Raw genomic sequence first — 22,732 nt, forward strand, 5'->3', positions numbered from 1 at the left:
ATCCACACGGACACAAGTAGAAGGAGATGACCAAAACACAAGGTGTGCTAGAACCGATGGAGTGTTCGGCCAAGGAATGGGAGAAGGAGAAGAGAGAGCACCCAAGGGAGAAGAAGAGTGAAATGAAATCAATGAGAGGAAATTCAAAAAAAAACCCATTAGCCATCAAGTGGCCGGCCACTCTAGGAGGTGTAACCCCCACATTAATTCCAATTAATGTGGAGACCATTAAGAGTTGTAACCCCCATGAGGTGGCACTCTAGGATGATGTGGATCAACACTATTGGTCCACATCTTGCCACCTCACTAAATGACATGGCAACAAGTGTAACCTCCTCATTTAATGTGGGCCGGCCACATTAAATGCTATGGAGGCTTGTAACCTCCATGAGGTGGCACACATTGATGATGTGGAGCAATCCTATTGGTCCACATCTTGCCAACTCACTAGTGATGTGGCAAAAAGTCAAGTCAAACATGACTTTTTCTCTTCCTCTCAAATCAAGTCAAACTTGATCAAATCTCTCTCATGATTGATCTAATCCAACCATATGATTCAAGCCAACTTAATATAATGAATCTAATTCATTAAATTAAGTTGATTTAATGAGTCATAATCTAAATTAGACTCATTGAATACATGAATCAACTTGAGTCCAACTCAATTAGCCCAACTTGGATTACTCTTAATCCAATATGATTCATCAAATGAATCTAATCCTCTTGGTTCATCATATGAACCAAATCTCCATCTAATTGTCCTTAGTGTGTGACCCTATAGGTTCTTGTAACGTTGGCAATGCCCTAAACACATTTAGGAGCATAAGTAATGAGCGGTATCTAGCAACACATCATTACTACCCAAGTTACAAGAATATCGAGATCCGACATCACCTTGTGACTACCAATTGTGACTCCTCACAAAATATGTCAAATGTCCTTCTATCCTTGACATCTAGATTGATCAATGTGAGGCATAGACCGTGTCATCCTCTAATCAATCTAAATCTTGAACTCCAAGTAGACTCACTCGATCAAATGAGCTCAACATCTCATGTTGACTCATTTGGGCATGGCCATGCACTTCGTGGTCTAACTCTATCAAGAATATTGATGTCGCTCCCGTCATATGGGAGGGATAGATCCCATCTACATCACTCACATCCCTCTGCATAATTTATTACATACCCAGTAATCGCCTTTATAGTCCACCCTGTTACGGGTGACGTTTGATGAAACCAAAGTACATAACTCCTTATGTAGGGATCCATGGTGACTTCAGGTCAAAGGACTAATAGTCATACTAATAGCCACATGAGAAAATATATGACACTCATATAACGATCCATGATACTTTCTCATGGCGGGTCATTCAGTATACATTCTCTAATGCATACCCATGTGTCAGCTTGATATCTCTATATCCATGACTTGTGAGATCAAGTCATCGAGCTGACCTACATGCTAGTCTTATTGTATTAACATTGTCCCTGAATGTTAATACTCGACTAGGAATGATTTAGAGTAGTGTTCCCTATATCATCTCACTATCGATTCAACCAATCGATTGATATAGGTAAGAACCTTCTACTCTAGGACGTTACTATACTTATTTTATCTGGCACTAATACAAATAAGCATAATAATCAAAAACCAAATGCCTTAATATATATACATGAATATGATATACATGAGTCCATACAATCATCAAATGATTGGCTCTAGGGCTCTAACTAACAAGATTGCCTGAGGGCTACAGGGATCCGTCGATCGGGGAGTATGACGGGAGCAAAGACCCGGAAGAGCATTTATGCAAGTTTAAAAATTCAACCCTGTTGCACCAATACAGTGATGTTGTCAAGTGTCGAGTTTTCTTGAATACTCTAGCTGGTTCGGCATTAAATTGGTTTGATGGGTTACCACAAGGATCCATCACCTGTTTCTTGGACTTCAAGACGACCTTCCTGCGTCGTTTTGCCAGTAGTAAAAAATATCAAAAGACGGATCACTGTCTTTTCGCTCTTAAGCAAGGGTCGACCGATCCCTTAAGAAGTTATATCAACCGCTTCAATCAAGTGGCCCCGGATGTCCCAACTGTCACTTCAGAGATTTTGATGAGCGCTTTCTCTCATGGATTAGGAGAGGGAGAATTCTTCAGAGATCTCATCAAAAATCCTGCTCGGAATTTTGATGAGATGGTGGAAAAAGCTGCTTGCTACATCAAAGTAGAAGAAGCACAGGCGGCCCGGAGGAAAGCCGAAAGACCACCTCCCTCTACCAATAAGCCGGAAAGAAGGGTGCCTCAACCACCTCCTCAACCTCTACCGCGCGCTCGGGAAGCCCGACCTGCCTTCCATCCCGGGCCGAAGGTTAGACCAGCCCCCCGAGTCGCAGCTGTGCATGCTCCCCGACCTGGACCATGGAACACTCAGTACTGCACCTATTATCGATCTCGTACTTATGATACTAATCATTGTTTCCAGTTTGCTCGGGACTCCAAGCGGGCTGCAGAGTTAGGCTTACCGCCACCCGAGCTAGCGAAGAGCAATGAGCTGCAGTTGGACAGGCCGGGCAACCCCGCCCCGACCTAGCAGGACCCAGTACTCATCAACCTGGTCGGGGGAAAGAGCCAGAAGGAGTGCCAATTCTTCTGACTCCCCTGCTTTCCATCTCCATTTTCTTGAATGGAGTTCAGCCAATTCTGTCTGGTATGGCATCGATCTAAAACTCTGTAATTGTTTTTTTTTTATTTATGGACGATTAATGTAAAGTGTTCATGAGAATGGATTGGGTGATGCAGGAGTTGCTATTGGAAGTGGGTGGCAAGCCATAGTGGCTTATGTAAATGTGAGTGCTTATTACCTGATTGGACTCCCCATCGCCATTGTTCTTGGATTCAAGACTGGTTTAGCTGCGGCTGTAAGTGAAAACTAAAGATTTAATTTTTTTTTTTTTTTGATCTGTTTTGCTTTGGAAAAATACTGAACAGTTGTTTGTGATGCTACCCTGGCTCAGGGAATATGGTGGGGGTTGATAATTGGAGTCTTTGTTCAAACGGTCTCTCTCATCGTTTTAACTGTCAGGACAAACTGGAACAGAGAAGTACACAAACTGATGCTCATCCATGAAACACTTTTTCTCAAAAAAAAAAAAACAAAATCAAAATTTTAATTGTCTGAAAATGGAGATAGAAATTTTTTGTTTCCTTCTCTTTCAGCCTATGTGAGAATGGCTTCTTTTTGCAGGTGGACAAGGCGATCAAGCGCTTGAAGCATACTGCCGATGAAGACACTTTAGCAATAGTCGACGACATTGAGTGACTAGTAGTTAAGTTTTGTGAAGATTTAGTATTCCCAACAATTTTGATAGAACAAGAAGCATTGAGTTCTGTGGTTCTATTTCTTGAAGAGGGAGTTCTTCAGTCTACTCCAATCATTCACAGTCCTCTCTCTAAAGCTAAAGGATTTGTATGTTTGAATTTCTAAAGCATGAACTTGATCGAATTTTGGCTCGTAATGTTCATTACATGGAGAATCAAAGATACAACATATGATGAACATATATTTGAAATAAAAATAAGATTTTAGTAAACATAGAAACTAGAAAGAGGTCATCAAAACATGTTTTGAGGTTCAAGAATAAACACTAGAAAAGACTAAGACAATCATAAGCAGAGGCTACCTACCAAGACATGCCTATAAGTTTGGTATACTAGATGGTTTCATCTCTTGTTACCTTTTCTTAAGATCATAAGGTAGTAGTGCATTGCAAGGTATTCATTCAAGTCTCTTGTTGTTGATGGTGATCCAAGCCAAAATATTTTAATTCGAAACAAGTCACATAATAAGATTAAACAAAGATAGTTATACATGTCTTACCTCTATATATGCGTGTTACATATACTTTCATCATTCAATTCCTATCGACCAACCATTTCACTGATTGATACTTGGTTCACGGACACTAACTCTCGATTACTAACATCTGAACTTACAGATGATAGTCTTGCAATAAAAAAGTATATATGACATAATATGAAAAATAAAAATATTGATGATTCAAATTGTTTATGCTCACTAGGTTCCGACGACTCTTTTGGTAATTGATACGGATTCATCTCCTCCAAATGTCCTAGTCATGCCAAAATCAAATATTTTTGGATTCATATCATTGTCGAGCAGAATATTACTAGCTTTAAGGTCCCTATGAATGATCCTTAATCTTGAATCATGATGAAGATAAAGTAGACCTCGAGCGACGCCAAGAATGATGTTGTATCTTGCTCTCCAATCCAGTAATACAGTTTGAACTTCATCTGAACACGACAAGCAGTTATTTAAATCTAATTAATCTACCATTTCAGATAGTTTTAGATTATCTAAATTGACTGAGATCTAGATCAGCCAACCAAATAGGAAGGTGCCCAAGCTTCCATTGGACATGTATTCATAGATCAAGAGTCTTTCCCCTCCTCGGATGCAACAGCCAAGAAGCTTAACAAGATTTCGATGTTGCAGCTTAACAAGAATTCATCGGTATTATTTAGACAGTCCAAAGGCTTCGTCCTCATGCAGCCGGCTACTCCGTCCAGCATGTCCCAGTTATGTTGATTCCTCGGATGAAACCCACGCAAGCATGTGCACGGCGGCGAGATGTTGGAGCTGCAATAACTGTTGGGGCCGCACGGGAACATTTGATCGCAGTGGTCCTTGGGTATGTACCAACTGACACTCCAGCCCTGTTCAGCCTCGATCCACACGAGGAGTTGTAGCTGGCCGGAGGAGTTCATGGTCCACCTCACGATGGTCGAAGACTGGTGGATTGGCTGGCAGATGATCTGATTTTTATCCACGTTGAAATTGATGAATCCGGCGGCGCCGTCCTTCACCTCTGCGAGACCACTGAAAAAGCGTCCATTTCATGTGCCTCCGCGCCAGTAGGGTCGTGTGTCTGACAAGATGACAATTTGGGGGTCGCCTCGCACGTCTAATCCGAAGGTATATTGGCCTGGAGCGGGGTCCGTGGAGCTCATGCAGGCCATGATCATGATGTTGAGGATGACCCTTGTGCTAAGTTGCTTCTGTCCTTTGTTTCCGTTCCTAACCGTGGGATAACAATATGAAACTAAAATACTTCCCTTTGACAATTGTCTAATAAAGTTTTTTTTTTACTGTTTCTTTGCTTCATCTGATCCCCACTTGATCTTGATTCGGGGTAAAAGGTAACTCGCTGGGGTGCTCCTCACATCAGCCCCACGAGATAAAGGAAGTGAGTGAATCATGATGATCGAGAGGAAGGATTTATTTTCTATGTGATTTTTCCTCTAGATTGGATCCCTACTTTTACGTGGCCCACCTTGATCTTGACTCGAAGAACAACCGAGTGGAGTGTGGAGGATTAAGGTGACCTAGTAGGGGTTTAATAAGTCCAACAATCAAACCATTCGGTTAATGCTTATCATTTTGAATTAAAATAAAAAAAATCTGATTCAGTAAACTTAGCACTTTGGTGGATCCAATGACCTATCAATCATGCAAATACAGAATTTTACTGGTTTCCCTTACTGATGTACATCAACTGTAAGCAGACTTTCACCTTTCAACTTTCTTGTTATTGATGGTGATGATGGTACACTCAACAGACGCTAAGGACATGCCCTTTCTCTCAGGATTTGATGGGAAAAGCATCAACAACTTTATCGTGGTAAAAAGTGAATACATTCGCTCCAAGTGTCTCCATCAATTCGTCCCAGGATCAACATGGAGGAGGTAAATTATAGGCGACTACTAACTTTTGGAATAGTAACTAACACATAAGGGAAGTATTTATCTCGACTTTATTAAGATTCGAACCCCAGACCTCATTGTAACAACAAGTATCAACAGCTTTATGAAACTAGATATGTTGCATGTATTTTCATCACTCAATTCCTATCAACTAGCTATTTCGGTGATTGATACTTTCATGGACACTCAATTCCTAGAAATTAGCTATTTCAGTGATACTTGGTTCATGGACAGTGGCTTTGGGTCACTGTAATATAGGGTTATTGATGATAATCTTATGATTTTCATAAAATAGATCACTGAAATTTTTATCAACTAAATCTAAGCATTTCCTTCTTTCCACATGATCCACATCTGAAAAAACAATTGCAAAATGAACCTGACCAAAGAGAAATGTATGCTTTGTAAAGAAATAATTATGCTTACATCTAGGAAAGAAATGTATAATTGACGTTAAATAGAATAACGATTATCTTATAAGTTGGGAGATCCTCCAAAATTTCTCAAAAATAAGAGAAAAAATTATTTAATAATATAGTATAATTTCTCAAACAACTAATCAGATGTTTATATAACGTCTAAACCCTACGATATAGATAAAGAAAATAAATCTCAAACCATAACTCCTGAATAAAGGAAAGAAATCCTAAAAAAAAAATGAAAAAGATCTCAATCCTTAAATCCTTAAACGGAATCAAAATAAAAAAATATAATATGATAGAAATTACTAAAAATACCTTAAATACTTAAAAAAAATTAAAACTTATAAAAAAATTATCAAAAATAGTAATAAAAATGTTGGAATCCTTTTGTATCACCACCTCGGGTTAAAAAAACTTGTCCTTGAATTTAGAATAATATCATGTGCTAGTCCAAGAAGAATATCTTCTAATACTAATGATATAGTGCATGATTGTTTGGTCAGTAAGATGATGTGGTTAGGAGTCAAGACCACAAGATGGTCAGAAGTCAAGCTTAGGTGGAGGTCAGAAGTCCAGTCTCCGTGGCTGGTCAGAAGTCAAACTTATGTGGCTGGTCAGAAGTCAAGCTTACGTGGAGGTCAGAAGTCAAGCTTACGTGGCCAGGGTCAAAGTCTCAGCTGACGGGAGGGTCAAAGGAGAGGATCACAAGTCGAACAAAAACCAACCTCGATAGCAATCAAGAACTGGGCCCACAGGTCAGGCACAGCTGAGGACTGAGCCCACAAACCACGCAAAGGCTAGGCAAAGAAGGCCTCTGAAGTAGGTCAGGATACAGACCCGACGTACAGGTCGTGACGTACAAGCTATGGATAATAGTAGAACAGATACAGGTCGGGATACAGACCTGGCGTACAGGTCGGGACGTACGTGCCATGGATAATAGTAGAACAGATGCAGGTCGGGATACAGACCTGGCGTACAGGTCAGGACATACAAGCCATGGATAGCAGTAGACAAATACAGAACGGGATATGAACTTGGCGTATAGGTCGGGATGTACAAGCCATGGATAACAGTAGACAAATGCAGGTCGGGAAACAGACCTGGCGTACAGGTCGGGACATACCAGCCATGGATAACAGTAGACGAATGCAGGTCGGGAAACAGACCGGTCGTGCAGGTCGGAATGTACATGCCATGGATAACAGTGGACATAAGCAGGTCGAGGAATAGACCAGTCGTGCAGGTCGGAACGTACATGTTAGGATCTTTCGTACGGCTAGAGAGGGGGGTGTGAATAGCCGCCCCAAATCGCTCTCGTTTCTTCCTACAATTAGGTTAGTCGCAGCGGAAAATACAAAGAAACGAAAGAGAAGAAAACCAAACCTTAACACGAGGATGTAACGAGGTTCGGAGATTAGGGCTCCTACTCCTCGGCGTGTCCGTAAGGTGGACGAGTCCGGTCAATCCGTCGGTGGATGAGTCCCCGGAGAACCGGCTAATACAATATACTCCTTGTGGGTGGAGAAACCTCGCCCTGGCGTTTGCAACAAACAGAAGTACAAGAGCGATGAAAAGCAATACAATATGAACACAATCGCACTCTACCAATTGCTTGCTTTCTTGTCGATTGGAGGTGAAGCAGCAACTTCACGCGACGCCTACAACAGCGGGAACCCAGGAAGCTCACGCGAAGCTTTGGAGGAGCTCAACAAAGCTCAAGCACACTTAGAGAAGAAGGAAGAAGAGTCATCAGCGGCGACCTCGACCCTTTATACTGCGAAGAAGCGGTGAAGAAACTGGCGTTGCGTCAGCAGCTAGAACCTGATCGGTCTGGACCGATCAGGCTAACAGAAGGCTTCTGTTTGTCACCGATCGGTCCCGGACCGATCAGGTGTCCCACGACCGATCGAGGCGTGGACGCGATCAACCTCTGATCGGTCCATGGACCGATCGGGGCTTCAACTCCTCACGCCATCTATTCTCGATCGGTGCGACCGATCAGGGGTGGATCGGTCGCGACCGATCCACGGTTTTCTTCTCGCGAGGTTCCCGATCGGTCTCGGACCGATCGATGAGCCGCGATCGATTACGATCGGTCACCGCACCGATCGAGCAACGCAGATATCCGGATCGGTCACGGCATCGATCCAACTCGGTTTAGAGTGCCCTCTCTAACCTAGTTCGGAGAACGAGCTACCGAGCCCTCTCCGACTCCATATGCCAAGCTTCACTCACTTGGACTTCTCAACACCAGATGTCCGATCACCCTTGATCGATCTGGATTTTCCCTTGCCCGGCTTCACTCACCAGGACTTTCCACCTGGCTTCACTCACCAGGATTTCACACTGCCTAACATCCCAGTTAGGACTTTCTCATTCACCTAGCTTCACTCACTAGGATTTTCACCTGGCTTCACTCACCAGGATTTCCAATCTGCCTGGCTTCACTCACCAGGACTTTTCCGTCTGCCTGGCTTCACTCACCAGGACTTTCCCTTGCCTGGCTTCACTCACCAGGACTTCCCAACTGCCTAACATCCCAGTTAGGACTTTCCACTGCCTGGCTTCACTCACCAGGACTTTCCAACTGCCTAACATCCCAGTTAGGACTTTCCACTGCCTGGCTTCACTCACCAGGACTTTCCAACTGCCTAACATCCCAGTTAGGACTTTCCACTGCCTGGCTTCACTCACCAGGACTTTCCCACTGCCTGGCTTCACTCACCGGGACTTTCCCATTCACCTAGCTTCACTCACTAGGATTTTCCCGAATGCCTGGCTTCACTCACCGGGACTTTCACCTTCACCTAGCTTCACTCACTAGGATTTTCACCGTGCCAAACTCCCTGTTTGGACTTTCCCCGTGCCAACTCCTGTTTGGACTTTCCCCGTGCCAAGTCTCCATACTTGGACTTTTCACGTGCCAAGCTCCCTGCTTGGACTTTTCCAGTGCCAAGTCTCCATACTTGGACTTTTCCAGTGCCAAGCTCCCTGCTTGGACTTTTCCGTGCCAAGTCTTCATACTTGGACTTTTCCCGAATCAGATCAACCAGGTCAACCTTGACCTACGGTTGCACCAATAATCTCCCAAACATCTATTCTTGTCCCATAACAAGAATAGAACTCTCTCACAAGAGTCAAACATCAACATGCAACTCAACTAGGTCAATCTTGACCTAAAGTTGCATCAACAATCTTCCCAAGTCAAACATCAAAATACAACTCGAGTCAAGTCAACTCGAGTCGGGTCAACCTTGACCTAAGGTTGCACCAACAATCTCCCCCTTTTTGATGTTTGACAAAATCATAATCAAGTTAGGTTAACCCGATAACCTAACTTAGGTTTTCCAACCATCTTCCAATGTCCAATGTTCTTTCCTTGAACATTCTCTGGACATTTTCCCCTTAGGTTAACCCGATAACCTAACTTGGGTTCTCCAATAATTCTCCCCCTTTTTGACACACATCAAAAGGTATTCCAATGTTCTTCCTCGAACATTCCTTGACATTCTTTCCCTAGCTTAGGTTAAACCGATAACCTAACTTGGGTTCTCTAATAATTCTCCAATGAACACTCTCCCCTTTTTGACACACATCAAAAAGAAAAAGGAGGGTATCAAGGTCAAGAGTTTCTTCCTAATGAAAGTCCCATACCTTTCATTGAAACTCTTATTTTCCCTTTGATACTAAGTTCAACAATCCACTTAATGATAATCTCATATCACTAATCCTCAAGGAGTAAAAACTCCCCCTAAAAGCCAACTCCCCCTTGACCATTGCACCAACAATGTCTTGGAGAGTTTCAAACCTTTATAAATCTAAAAACCAACTGTCAGCCGAAATTTCAGACATGCAGTCGAATTTCAGCACATTGGCACGCTATCAGACCTCACTGGATCGGTCACCAGACCGATCCACACTCTGGATCGGTCCGATGACCGATCAGCTTCCCTGGATCGGTCCACGGACCGATCCAGCCACTGAAATCAGAATTTCTGATTTCCCCTTCCGGAAATTCAGAAACTCCTAGAAAATTTCAGAAAATTCGAAAAATTGTGAAATTTTGAGGATACATTCCTCATAACATACATTATCATGGAAAAATAGTTTTCTATGAAAATAGTTTCCATTTTCAAATCTTGATACAAAATTCGAAAACTTTGAAATAGTTCAAAGTTAAGTCATCTTTGTATCATCTTGCTCAATGAAGAATGCTATCACTAGGAAAGCTTCATCAAGGTTTTTCAAATCAATTTTAAAATGCTTTTAAAACCATTTGAATTTAGGACCATAATCTTAGGGCTAAATGTACATGACTTGTACACAAGCTTTCCCTATGATCCCTATTTTCTTGAATTAGGCTCATCTAGGTACAAAACCTATGCACCTTGATCCTAACTCATGATCCTAATATCTCACACACATCTAAAGTGTATCAAACACATCCAAGTCAATTTTGATGTGAGATATGGGTTAAGGTCAACTTAGGCTAAGTTCTCATGCATTTTCTAAACACCAATTTGATCTCAATATCAAATTATATGTTTGTCCTTAAATCAATTCAATTGATTATTAATGCAAGAGATGATGACATGGCATAAAATGGTATCATAAATGAAAACATGTGCCAATGTCATGATGTCATGGCATAAAGTTTGAAACTAAACTAACACATGACATATAGATAACCTAAGCATTATCATGACATTTCAAATGATAATAAGATAAATATGATGTCATGGCATGGCATATGGCAACCAATCATGGTAAGTTAGCATAGATAAATATACCTAGATTACCTATCTAAGTATCCTTAACCACTTTGCTAACTTAAAATCTAACCCTAGATTGCCCAAAGTGCTCCAAGAAAATGTCAAAACCCAAATTGGCATTTCTTGATCTCTTGTTTGATTTATACCATTTAAGATTTTACAAGAGTAGCACTTCTAAGTTAAGGCCCGGACCTTAAGAGAATATCAAAATCCCAATTCGATATTTCTCTAGGTTTTTCCAAATTGTGTCAATTTAAAGTAAGATTAATATATTCTTACTTTGGCACAACTTACTCTTCCAAGGAGTGAATGATAAAGATTATTCCATTTCATTTTCAAAGGTTCCCAAAAACCTTGAAAATGCTCCTTGAGTGTCAATTTCCTCAAAGTTGGGTTAACTACCCTTCTAATTGGAGTTGACACTCTCTAACCCATCTATGGGATAGAGAAGATGCTCTTAGGAACCCAATACCTATTTGAGCTCATTGGGTTCACTAAAAATTCACTAGGGATAACTTCCCTAGCAACCCTCCTAATGACCCTCTTAGGCTTTAAAGCCTTGGTCATTTGGGTCTCATCAAGGTCAACTATAGGGGTGACTTCCCTTGTGACCTTGGTGGTGGTCTTCCTAGCCCTAGGTTTTGTTCCATAATCGAATGGAACACTATGATAAGTGGGCTTGACCACTTGGGACTTAGGTTTGTGACCCAAACCTTTCTTGTCCTTGAACATTTGACCCTTAGGCCCTAGAGTTGACTTCTCTAAATTTTTAAGGGCCTTTTCTAGGGTATCAAGCCTTGACCTCAAGACTTGATTCTCCGTTTCTAATACCTCAATTTTTGATTTATCACTCTTCCTTGAGGTATTCCTAGGCATATGTCTAGTCTTCTTGGGATTTCTACCTAGGTTTTCCTTAACTTTAGAAGCGTTAATCCTAGGGTTGGTATTTCTAGTGTTATCCTTACCTAGACTAACATGCTTGGCACCTAAGCACATATATCGATTCCTAAGATTATCATGCTTATCATTCTTGACAATTGCAATAAAACTACTAGCATGTGTTCTATTTGAATTGCAAGAATGAGACTTAAATGTTACCTTAGGGTTTGCCTTAGCTCCCCCTATCGATGTGCCCGGTCTCTTGCCCTTGTGAGGTTGCCTCCCCCTTGGACATTGACTCCGATAGTGTCCCCGTTGCTTGCATTGAAAGCACACGATGTGCTCCTTGCCCTTGCGTTTCGGGACTCCGGCTTCCTTGACCTTTGGCGCCGGTGGAGTCTTTCTTACCCTCTTTGGACACTTACTCTTGTAATGTCCATGTTCCCTACACTCAAAGCACATAATATGTAATTTAATTGAACTTAAATTGCTTGAGTTACCTAGGGTTGAGGGTGGATGCGAGCTCTCTTCTTCATCCCTCCCGGAGGTAGAAGCTTCTTCTTCTTGCTCCGAACTTGAAGAAGAACTCTCCTCCTCTTCTTCCTTGGATGTTGAGTAGCCCTCAACTCCCAATTCGCTTCTTCCATGATGTGAGCTACTTGACTCACTAGGCTCCTCTTCATGGCTTGAAGTGGAGCTCTCCTCATGGAGTTTGGCCAAGTTGTTCCACAACTCCTTGGCATTGTTGTACCTATCTATCTTGCACAAAACATTATTAGGTAAAGCAAATTCAATAATTTTTGTTACCTCGTCATTGATTTCGGATTGTCGGATTTGCTCTTTCGTCCACTCCTTCTTCTTGATAGGTTTTCCTTCCTCATCCATCGGAGGGGAAAACCCTTCTTGTACACAAAACCAATTTAACATATTAGTTCTAAGAAAATACATCATCCTTACCTTCCAATATGTGAAGTTGTCGTGAGACTCGTAGAAGGGTTGAATGGTGATGTCTTCTCCATAGAGATCCATCTCTAGCCCGTGCTCCCCCGGGTGTTGATCCGTCGAAGAGCGGCCTCGCTCTGATACCACTTGTTAGGATCTTTCGTACGGCTAGAGAGGGGGGTGTGAATAGCCGCCCCAAATCGCTCTCGTTTCTTCCTACAATTAGGTTAGTCGCAGCGGAAAATACAAAGAAACGAAAGAGAAGAAAACCAAACCTTAACACGAGGATGTAACGAGGTTCGGAGATTAGGGCTCCTACTCCTCGGCGTGTCCGTAAGGTGGACGAGTCCGGTCAATCCGTCGGTGGATGAGTCCCCGGAGAACCGGCTAATACAATATACTCCTTGTGGGTGGAGAAACCTCGCCACAAACGTTTGCAACAGCAAACAAAGAGTACAAGAGCAGTAAGAAAAGCAATACAATATGAACACAATCGCACTCTACCAATTGCTTGCTTTCTTGTCGATTGGAGGTGAAGCGGCAACTTCACGGCCCAACGAAAAAGATAGGAAGCTCACGCGAAGCTTTGGAGGAGCTCAACAAAGCTCAAGCACGACACTTAGAACAGCAAGAAGGAAGAAGAGTCATCGCGCAGCCTCGACCCCTTTATACTGCGAAGAAGATAAGCGAAGAAACTAGCCGTTGCGTCGCAGCTAGAACCTGATCGGTCAGGGACCGATCGGCCTAAGCGCATGAGGCTTCGTTTGTCACTGATCGGTCCCGGACCGATCAGGTGTCGCTGATCACGCCCGATCGGTCGTGGACCGATCGGGAACCTCTCTGATCGGTCCATAGACCGATCGAACTCCCTTCCCTTCCGCGATATTCTGTGCGCGCCGATCGCAAATGGATCGGTCGGCGGACCGATCCACGGCTTTCTCCGGAGGTTCTGATCGGTCTCCGGACCGATCAGATTATAGCAATCAGCACGCCCGATCGGTCACCGGACCGATCGAGGGAAGATCGATCGGTCTGGATGGTCACCGGACCGATCCAACTCCTCGGTTTAGAGTGCCCTCTAACCTAGTTCGGAGAACGAGCTCACCGAGCCCTCTCCGACTCCATATGCCAAGCTTCACTCACTTGGACTTCTCAACACGGATGTCCGATCACCCTTGATCGATCTGGATTTTCCCTGCCGGCTTCACTCACCAGGGACTTTCCACGCTTCACTCACCAGTCACACTGCCTAACATCCCGGTTAGGACTTTCTCATTCACCTAGCTTCACTCACTAGGATTTTCACCGGCTTCACTCACCAGATCTGTCTGCCTTCACTCACGGGACTTTTACATGGCTTCACTCACGGGACTTTCCTTCCAGCTTCACTCACCAGGACTTCCAACCGCCTAACATCCAGTTAGGACTTTCCTTTGCTTCACTCACGGGACTTTCCAACCCTAACATCCAGTTAGGACTTTCTCCTCGCTTCACTCACCAGGACTTCCACACGCCTAACATCCAGTTAGGACTTTCTCCTGCTTCACTCACCGGGACTTCTCTTCTGCCTTCACTCACGGGACTTTCCATTCACCTAGCTTCACTCACTAGGATTTTCCCAATCCCGGCTTCACTCACGGGACTTTCACCTTCACCTAGCTTCACTCACTAGGATTTTCACTGAATTCACTCACCGAGATTTCCACCGCCTAGCTTCACTCACGGGACTTTTCCCGTGCAAACTCCCTGTTTGGACTTTCCCGTGCAAGTCTCCATACTTGGACTTTTCACGTGCCAAGCTCCCTGCTTGGACTTTTCCAGTGCCAAGTCTCCATACTTGGACTTTTCCAGTGCCAAGCTCCCTGCTTGGACTTTTCCGTGCCAAGTCTTCATACTTGGACTTTTCCCGAATCAGATCAACCAGGTCAACCTTGACCTACGGTTGCACCAATAATCTCCCAAACATCTATTCTTGTCCCATAACAAGAATAGAACTCTCTCACAAGAGTCAAACATCAACATGCAACTCAACTAGGTCAATCTTGACCTAAAGTTGCATCAACAATCTTCCCAAGTCAAACATCAAAATACAACTCGAGTCAAGTCAACTCGAGTCGGGTCAACCTTGACCTAAGGTTGCACCAACAGTACATGCCATGGATAATAGCGGACATAAGCAGGTCGGGGAACAAACCGGTCTTGCAGGTCATGATGTACAAGCCATAGATAACAGTAGATAAATGCAGGTTGGAGAACAGACCTGGCGTATAGGTCGGGACATACCAGCCATGGATAACAGTAGACGAATGCAGGTTGGGAAACAGACTGGTCGTGCAGGTCGGAACGTACATGCCATGGATAACAGCGGACATAAGCAGGTCGGGGAACAAACCGGTCGTGCAGGTCGGAACGTACATGTCATGGATAACAGCGGACATAAGCAGGTCGGGGAACAGACCGGTTGTGCAAGTCATAACGTACAATCCATGGATAACAGTACACAGATGTAGGTCGGGATACGAACCGGTCATGTAGGTCGTAACGTACAATCTATGGATAACAGTAAACAGATGCAGGTCGGGATACGGACCGATCGTGCAGGTCGGAACGTACAGGCCAGGGATAATAACGGACATAAGCAGGTGGATACAGACCGGTCGTGCAGGTCGGAACGTACAAGCCAGGGATATCAGCGGATCGAAGCAGGTCGGGATGCAGACCTAGCGTCCAGGCACTACAGGACAAACAAGCCAGGGAATCGTAATTGCTCGTCAGAGAATGTCAGAGAATAATTAGTGTGTCAGGAAATATACTAACAGTCGGGGCTCATTCCCCCTTTGGTTCTGTCGCCAGCCTATCAGGAGAAGTCACGTGTCATTCACCGTCATACAAAGCCTGACAGCCGACATTCCCTGACACCTGCCAGGTCCCAAAAATATCCGTTGCAATATAAAAAAGGATGCTTTGTCCCTTATACAGGTACACTCACTCGTCATTTCTCACTAGTCTTTACTTTTCGTCCTTTCTCTGTGCTTTCTAGGGAAAAGTACCTGACTTGAGCGTCGGAGGGCCTGACCCGGGGACTTTTTTCTTGGTTTCTGGTCTCTAACAACTCGTGGGCTCGTCTGAGTGTGCACAGAGCCGCAGTGTCATTGTCCCGGTCATCTTCCTTCGTCAGCCGCCCGTGCGAACCTTTCCGCGGGGTGCCAGGTAGATTCGACGCTGCAGCGACTTTCCGTCAACTTCCAGTACATCAAGGCCCGCCTTCATCCGACTCAGCTTCCGGACGGGATCAAATTTGGCGCTGTCTGTGGGAACACAATCACCTGTTCCAGAACGTGAAGATGGAGGAGTCTGGTCGCATCAATGTCACCATGACTGCCAGAGAATACGAACTCTTCAAGGAGGCCAAGAGGCGAGTAGCCTCCGAGAAGCAAGCAACTGTCTCGCGACCCCGTCAAGCTCCTATTGAAGCTTCTAAGGAACCCGTCCCTGTTTCGGATCGAGGTTATAAGAGAAAACAGCCCGAGGGGTTTCCTCAGGTTCTTAGATGGGGTATTATCAGCCAGGACCCCATGACCTCAGCCTTAAGAAAGAGCAGCCTCAGGCCTCCATGGCTGAGAGTTTCTTGCCCCGAGACTCAAAGAAAGGGAAGACTCTCATCATACTAGAAGTATTCCCGGAAGATCCGGACGAGAGAGTACCTTTCTCGGCCAGGATCTTGAATGAAAGATTGCCTAAGGGCTACAGGGCTCCGTCGATCGGGGAGTATGACGGGAGCAAAGACCCGGAAGAGCATTTATGCAAGTTTAAAAATGCAACCATGTTGCACCAATACAGTGATGTTGTCAAGTGTCGACTTTTCTTGAATACTCTAGCTGGTTCGGCATTAAAGTGGTTTGATGGGTTACCACAAGGATCCATCACCTGTTTCTTGGACTTCAAGATGGCCTTCCTGCGTCATTTTGCCAGCAGTAAAAAATATCAAAAGACGGATCACTGTCTTTTCGCTCTTAAGCAAGGGTCGACCGAGCCCTTAAGAAGTTATATCAACCGCTTCAATCAAGTGGTCCCGGATGCCCCCACTGTCACTTCAGAGATTCTGATGAGCGCTTTCTCTCATGGATTAGGAGAGGGAGAATTTTTCAGAGATCTCATCAAAAATCCCGCTCGAAATTTTGATGAGATGGTGGAAAAAGCTGCTTGCTACATCAAAGTAGAAGAAGCACAGGCGGCCCGGAGGAAAGCCGAAAGACCACCTCCCTCTACCAATAAACCGGAAAGAAGGGTGCCTCAACCACCTCCTCAACCTCTACCGCACACTCGGGAAGCCCGACCTGCCTTCCATCCCGGGCCGAAGGTTAGACCAGCCCCCCGAGTCGCAGCTGTGCATGCTCCCCGACCTGGACCATGGAACACTCAGTACTGCACCTATTATCGATCTCGTACTTATGATACTAATCATTGTTTCCAGTTTGCTCGGGACTCCAAGCGGGCTGCAGAGTTAGGCTTACCGCCACCCGAGCTAGCGAAGAGCAATGAGCTGCAATTGGACAGGGCGGGCAACCCCGCCCCGACCTAGCAGGACCCAGTACTCATCAACTTGGTCGGGAGAAAGAGCCAGAAGGAGAGCCAATTCTTCTGACTCCCTTGCTTTCCATCTCCATTTTCTTGAATGGAGTTCAGCCAATTCTGTCTGGTATGGCATCGATCTAAAACTTCGTAATTGTTTTTTTATTTTTATTTATGGACGATTAATGTAAAGTGTTCATGAGAATGGATTGGGTGATGCAGGAGTTGCTATTGGAAGTGGGTGGCAAGCCATAGTGGCTTATGTAAATGTGGGTGCTTATCACCTGATTGGACTCCCCATCGCCATTGTTCTTGGATTCAAGACTGGTTTAGCTGCGGCTGTAAGTGAAAACTAAAGATTTTTTTTTTTTGATCTGTTTTGCTTTGGAAAAATACTGAACAGTTGTTTGTGATGCTACCCTGGCTCAGGGAATATGGTGGGGGTTGATAATTGGAGTCTTTGTTCAAACGGTCTCTCTCATCGTTTTAACTGCCAGGACAAACTGGAACAGAGAAGTACACAAACTGATGCTCATCCATGAAACACTTTTTCTCCAAAAAAAAAAAAACAAAATCAAAATTTTAATTGTCTGAAAATGGAGATAGAAATTTTTTGTTTCCTTCTCTTTCAGCCTATGTGAGAATGGCTTCTTTTTGCAGGTGGACAAGGCGATCAAGCGCTTGAAGCATACTGCCGATGAAGACACTTTAGCGATAGTCGACGACATTGAGTGACTAGTCAGCAAAGTTAAGTTTTGTGAAGATTTAGTGTAGTATTTCCAATAATTTTGATAGAACAAGAAGCATTGAGTTCTGTGGTTTTATTTCAATTGAAGAGGGTGTTCTTCAGTCTACTCCAATCATTCACAGTCCTCTGAATTCAACAGTTTGAATCTCTAAAGCTAAAGGATTTGTATGTTTGAATTTCTAAAGCATGAACTTGATCGAATTTTGGCTCGTAATGTTCATTACATGGAGAATCAAAGATACAACATATAATGAACATATATTTTAAATAAAAATAAGATTTTAGTAAACATAGAAACTAGAAAGAGGTCATCAAAACATGTTTTGAGGTTCAAGAATAAACACTAGAAAAGACTAAGACAATCATAAGCAGAGGCTACCTACCAAGACATGCCTATAAGTTTGGTATACTAGAGAACCCAATGCGAGATGGTTTCATCTCTTGTTACCTTTTCTTAAGATCATAAGGTAGTAGTGCATTGCAAGGAATTCATTCAAGTGTCTTGTTGTTGATGGTGATCCAAGCTAAAATATTTTAATTCGAAACAAGTCACATAATAAGATTAAACAAAGATAGTTATACATGTTTTACCTTTATATATTCGTGTTACATATACTTTAATCATTCAATTCCTATCGACCAACCATTTCAGTGATTGATACTTGGTTCACGGACACTAACTCTCGATTACTAACATCTGAGCTTACAGATGATAGTCTTGCAATAAAAAAGCCTGGTTGTTTAGGTTCTGGTAGGAGAGAAATATTATCGACACTCACCAACATTGCTAACACCGAAGACATTGTAGGTCTATCTTCTGGATGCTTTTGGACACATAAAAGGCCAACTTTTACACACCTTAGCACTTGATTTTTGGATAAAGGATAGCTGAAATTTTTATCGACTAAATCTAAGCATTTGTCTTCTTTCCACATGATCCACATCTGAAAAAACAATTGCAAAATGGATCATGATCTAAAAGAGAACCATATAACATGTGAAATGAGAATGACCGAATAGATAATTATGCTTACGTTTCCTAGAAGGTTCAATTGTTCCATCGACTGGTCAACATCTCTGTTCCTTTTACCACTTATTATCTCAAGTACCAGTACTCCAAAACTAAATACATCAGATTTTATTGAAAAAATACCATTTATGATATATTCAGGAGACATATAGCCACTGTCATATTCGTAGAAATATAAAATAAGTATATATGACATAATATGAAAAATAAAAATATTGATGATTCAAATTGTTTATGCTCACTAGGTTCCGACGACTCTTTTGGTAATTGATACGGATTCATCTCCTCCAAATATCCTAGCCATGCCAAAATCAGATATTTTGGGATTCATATCTTTGTCAAGCAAAATATTGCTTGCCTTAAGATCCCTATGAACAATCCTTAATCTTGAATCATGATGAAGATAAAGTAGACCTCGAGCGACACCGAGAATGATGTTGTACCTTGCTCTCCAATCCAGGATTACAGTTTGAGCTTCACCTAAACACAACAAGCATTCATTTAAATCTGATCTATCCTTTCAGATAGTTTCAGAGTATGTAAATTGACAGAGATCTAGATCAGCTAACCAAATAGGAAGGTGTCCAAGCTTCCATTAGACATGTATTCATAGATCAAGAGTCTTTCCCCTCCTTGGATGCAACAGCCAAGAAGCTTAACGAGATTTCGATGTTGCAGCTTCGCGATCAATGTGATCTCATTTTTGAATTCATCCACTCCTTGTGACGATGTCTTAGATAATCTTTTCACTGCTATCTCTTGATCGTCTCCCAATTTACCCTGCAGACATTCAAATGTCTCAAACAATTATGTGCTAGTTAGTATTAAACCCAAAATACACTATTCTGTACCTTGTATACAGGGCCAAAGCCCCCTTGACCTAGCTTGTTGTCTGGTGAGAAGTCATCGGTGGCATCTTTAATCGTATTCAAGTCAAACAATGGCAATTCCATGTCCTTTTCTTCTGCTTCATAGTCAATATGAGAACCTACATGTGCCACAAATTAATGACTTTTAGAATATATACAAGCCAATTAAAAGTAGATAGGCTGAGAATGAATGATACTTCTCTTCTTCCTCCTCCAAATCGAATAAACAACACAAGCAACGAACAGAATTGCCAGAGGAAGAACCACAATCATTAAGATATTACGATTAGAATGACTGCGTAAAGCTTCAGATACTGCTGATGCTGAAAGATTACAACAGATTATAACTGAGTAAATATATAAAAAGGTTCCAACATGTATAAATTTTGATATATTCAGTTTTGGTTAGTTGCTCACGAATATTTGCAGTTCCATATTTGACATAAAGATCTTGTCCTAGCCCGCTCCCATACACGGTGATATCAGTGAGATCGTCTGTCCATATCAAGCAGCCACTGCCACTGCCACTCCCACTTATGTTCAATGCAGCATATGCTCTGCATGCGCAGTTGCTCAAGCACAAAGCCCTGCACTCCCCAAAGCTCCAGTTTGCATTGAGTACTGTCGATTTGGACGTGTCGGGCAACTTTGTGTCACTCTGTGTGAAGAATCTATCGGTATCATCTTGACAGTCCAGAGGCGTCGTCCTCATGCAGCCGTCTGACCAGTCCAGCAAATCCCAATTACGTTGGTTCCTTGGATGAAACGCCGGCAAGCATGTGCACGGTGGCCAGACGTTGGAGCTGCAGTAACTGTTGGGACCGCACGAGGACATGTGATCGCAGTGGTCCTTGGGTAGGGACCAACTGAGAATCCAGAATTGTTCAGCCTCGATCCACACGAGTAGTTGTAGGTAGCCTGAGGGGTCCAATTTCCACATTACGATGGTCCAAGACTGGTTTATTGGCCGGTAGCTGATCTGATTTTTATCCACCTTGAAATCTATGACGCTGTCGGATCTGTTCATCATCTCCGCGAGACCACTGAACAAGCGGCCATTCCATGGGCCTCCGCGCCAGTAGGGTTGTGTATCTGACCAGATGAATATTTGGGGGTCGCCTTGCACGTCGAATCCGAAGGCATATCGGCTTGGAGCCGGATCCGTGGAGCTATTCCAGGCCGTGATGTTGATGTTGAGGATGGCCCCTGTGCTGAGCTCCTTCTTCCCCAGCCCCATGCCGGGCAAGAACGTGTCCGTCGGGAAGTCGAAGCTCTGCCATGCGAAGCTGTTTGGGTCGACGTTGCCGTTGCTGCTTGCCTCTTGGACCACAAAGTTGCCATCGTCGAGTAGCCGTGCGACTGGATTCCTGAGGGCCGAGGCCGACGACGACTCGGAAGACCAAATGAGGGCGGAGGTGTTTTCGCCGGTGAGGATAAGTGTGCCGTTTCTGGTCAAAGAGAGGTTGCCAGAGCGGGCGGTGATTGGCTGCCGACGGTTGGCGACCCACACGACGGTTTGGTGGGGGATGTTGTTGTACCATATTCCGACGTAGCGGTTGGTGGAACCGTTGGGGCTGAAGAAGCCCAGCCGGAAGCTGCCGCCGGAGGAGACCAAAGCGGTTACTCCGTCATCGAGGAGAGGCCCATCAGGCGATAAGGTGTCTGCCCCACTGGAGACGGAGAAGGCAGGCCGGCTGAAGATAAGGAGGAAGAGGAGAGCGGAGGAAGAACAGCAGATCCTTCTCCCCATTGTCGATTAATCAATAACAACAAAGGCAATTAAATGAAGGCAACACGTTGACTTGAGTCATACATCTTAAATATGTTTTCTGGAAAAGAAGAAGAAGAAGTTGAAGAAATCATGCACCTTGAATTTTCTCTTCTCGTTAGAACATTTGCGGGCACCCAACGAACTGTACACTGCCGTGTTGAGAATTCAGCGTAAACTATGCGTTATATTGACTTATTTAGAAACACAATTATAGTTTACTATTTTTTTTTGTCCTTTGTTTCCGTTCCTAACCGTGGGATAACAATATGAAAGTTCTTAATTTCCATAAAAGACAAAAAGTGTCTAGCTTTATCAAACTAAAATACTTCCCTTTGACTTCTCTAATAAAGTTTTTTTTTTTACTGTTTCTTTGCTTCATCTGATCCCCACTTGATCTTGATTCGGGGTAAAAGGTAACTCGCTGGGGTGCTCCTCACATCAGCCCCACGAGATAAAGGAAGTGAGTGAATCATGATGATCGAGCCGAAGGATTTTATTTTCTATGTGATTTTTCCTCTGGATTGGATCCCTACTTTTATGTGGCCCACCTTGATCTTGACTCGAAGAACAACGGAGTGGAGTGTGGAGGATTAAGGTGACCTAGTAGGGGTTTAATAAGTCCAACAATCAAACCATTCGGTCAATGCTTATCATTTTGAATTAAAATAAAATCTGATTCAGTAAACTTAGCACTTTGGTGGATCCAATGACCATCAATCATGCAAATACAGAATGTTACTGGTTTCCCTTACTGATGTACTTCAACTGTAAGCTGACTTTCACCTTTCAACTATCAATAATGATGGTACACTCACAACCTGAGGATTTCAACAGACGCTCAGGATATGCCCTTTCTCTCAGGATTTGATGGGAAAAGTATCAACAGCTTTATCTGTTCCAAAAAGTGAAATCTCTCGTCTCTAGTATTCCCATCGCAC

General features: G+C 43.4%; 3 protein-coding genes across 3 annotated transcripts; 2 read left to right on the forward strand and 1 right to left on the reverse strand.

Annotated features, from left to right (window-relative positions):
- The first annotated feature begins 2,547 nt into the window (after nt 1-2,547).
- Nucleotides 2,548-3,502, forward strand: LOC121980200. Its single transcript, XM_042532156.1, has 4 exons — nt 2,548-2,708; nt 2,801-2,919; nt 3,016-3,102; nt 3,246-3,502. Exons 1-4 carry the CDS (start codon nt 2,548-2,550, stop codon nt 3,284-3,286), a joined length of 408 nt encoding a protein of 135 aa, XP_042388090.1. The 3' UTR covers nt 3,287-3,502.
- A 12,646-nt stretch (nt 3,503-16,148) lies between these two features.
- LOC121980201 (protein DETOXIFICATION 13-like) lies at nt 16,149-17,995 on the forward strand. Its single transcript, XM_042532157.1, has 4 exons — nt 16,149-16,346; nt 17,362-17,503; nt 17,599-17,717; nt 17,806-17,995. Exons 1-4 carry the CDS (start codon nt 16,149-16,151, stop codon nt 17,968-17,970), a joined length of 624 nt encoding a protein of 207 aa, XP_042388091.1. The 3' UTR covers nt 17,971-17,995.
- Nucleotides 17,996-18,703: 708 nt separating this feature from the next.
- Nucleotides 18,704-21,947, reverse strand: LOC121982521 (G-type lectin S-receptor-like serine/threonine-protein kinase At4g27290). The gene is made up of 7 exons (XM_042535649.1): nt 20,441-21,947; nt 20,221-20,346; nt 20,006-20,142; nt 19,724-19,934; nt 19,397-19,634; nt 19,159-19,309; nt 18,704-19,068 (listed from the first exon to the last, which is right to left on the reverse strand). The coding sequence occupies exons 1-7, from the start codon at nt 21,771-21,773 to the stop codon at nt 18,757-18,759; spliced, it is 2,508 nt and encodes an 835-aa protein (XP_042391583.1). The 5' UTR covers nt 21,774-21,947; the 3' UTR covers nt 18,704-18,756.
- Between the last annotated feature and the right edge of the window lie 785 nt (nt 21,948-22,732).

Source organism: Zingiber officinale, chromosome 5A (assembly GCF_018446385.1).
Source record: "Zingiber officinale cultivar Zhangliang chromosome 5A, Zo_v1.1, whole genome shotgun sequence".
Classification (NCBI taxonomy): Eukaryota; Viridiplantae; Streptophyta; class Magnoliopsida; order Zingiberales; family Zingiberaceae; genus Zingiber; species Zingiber officinale.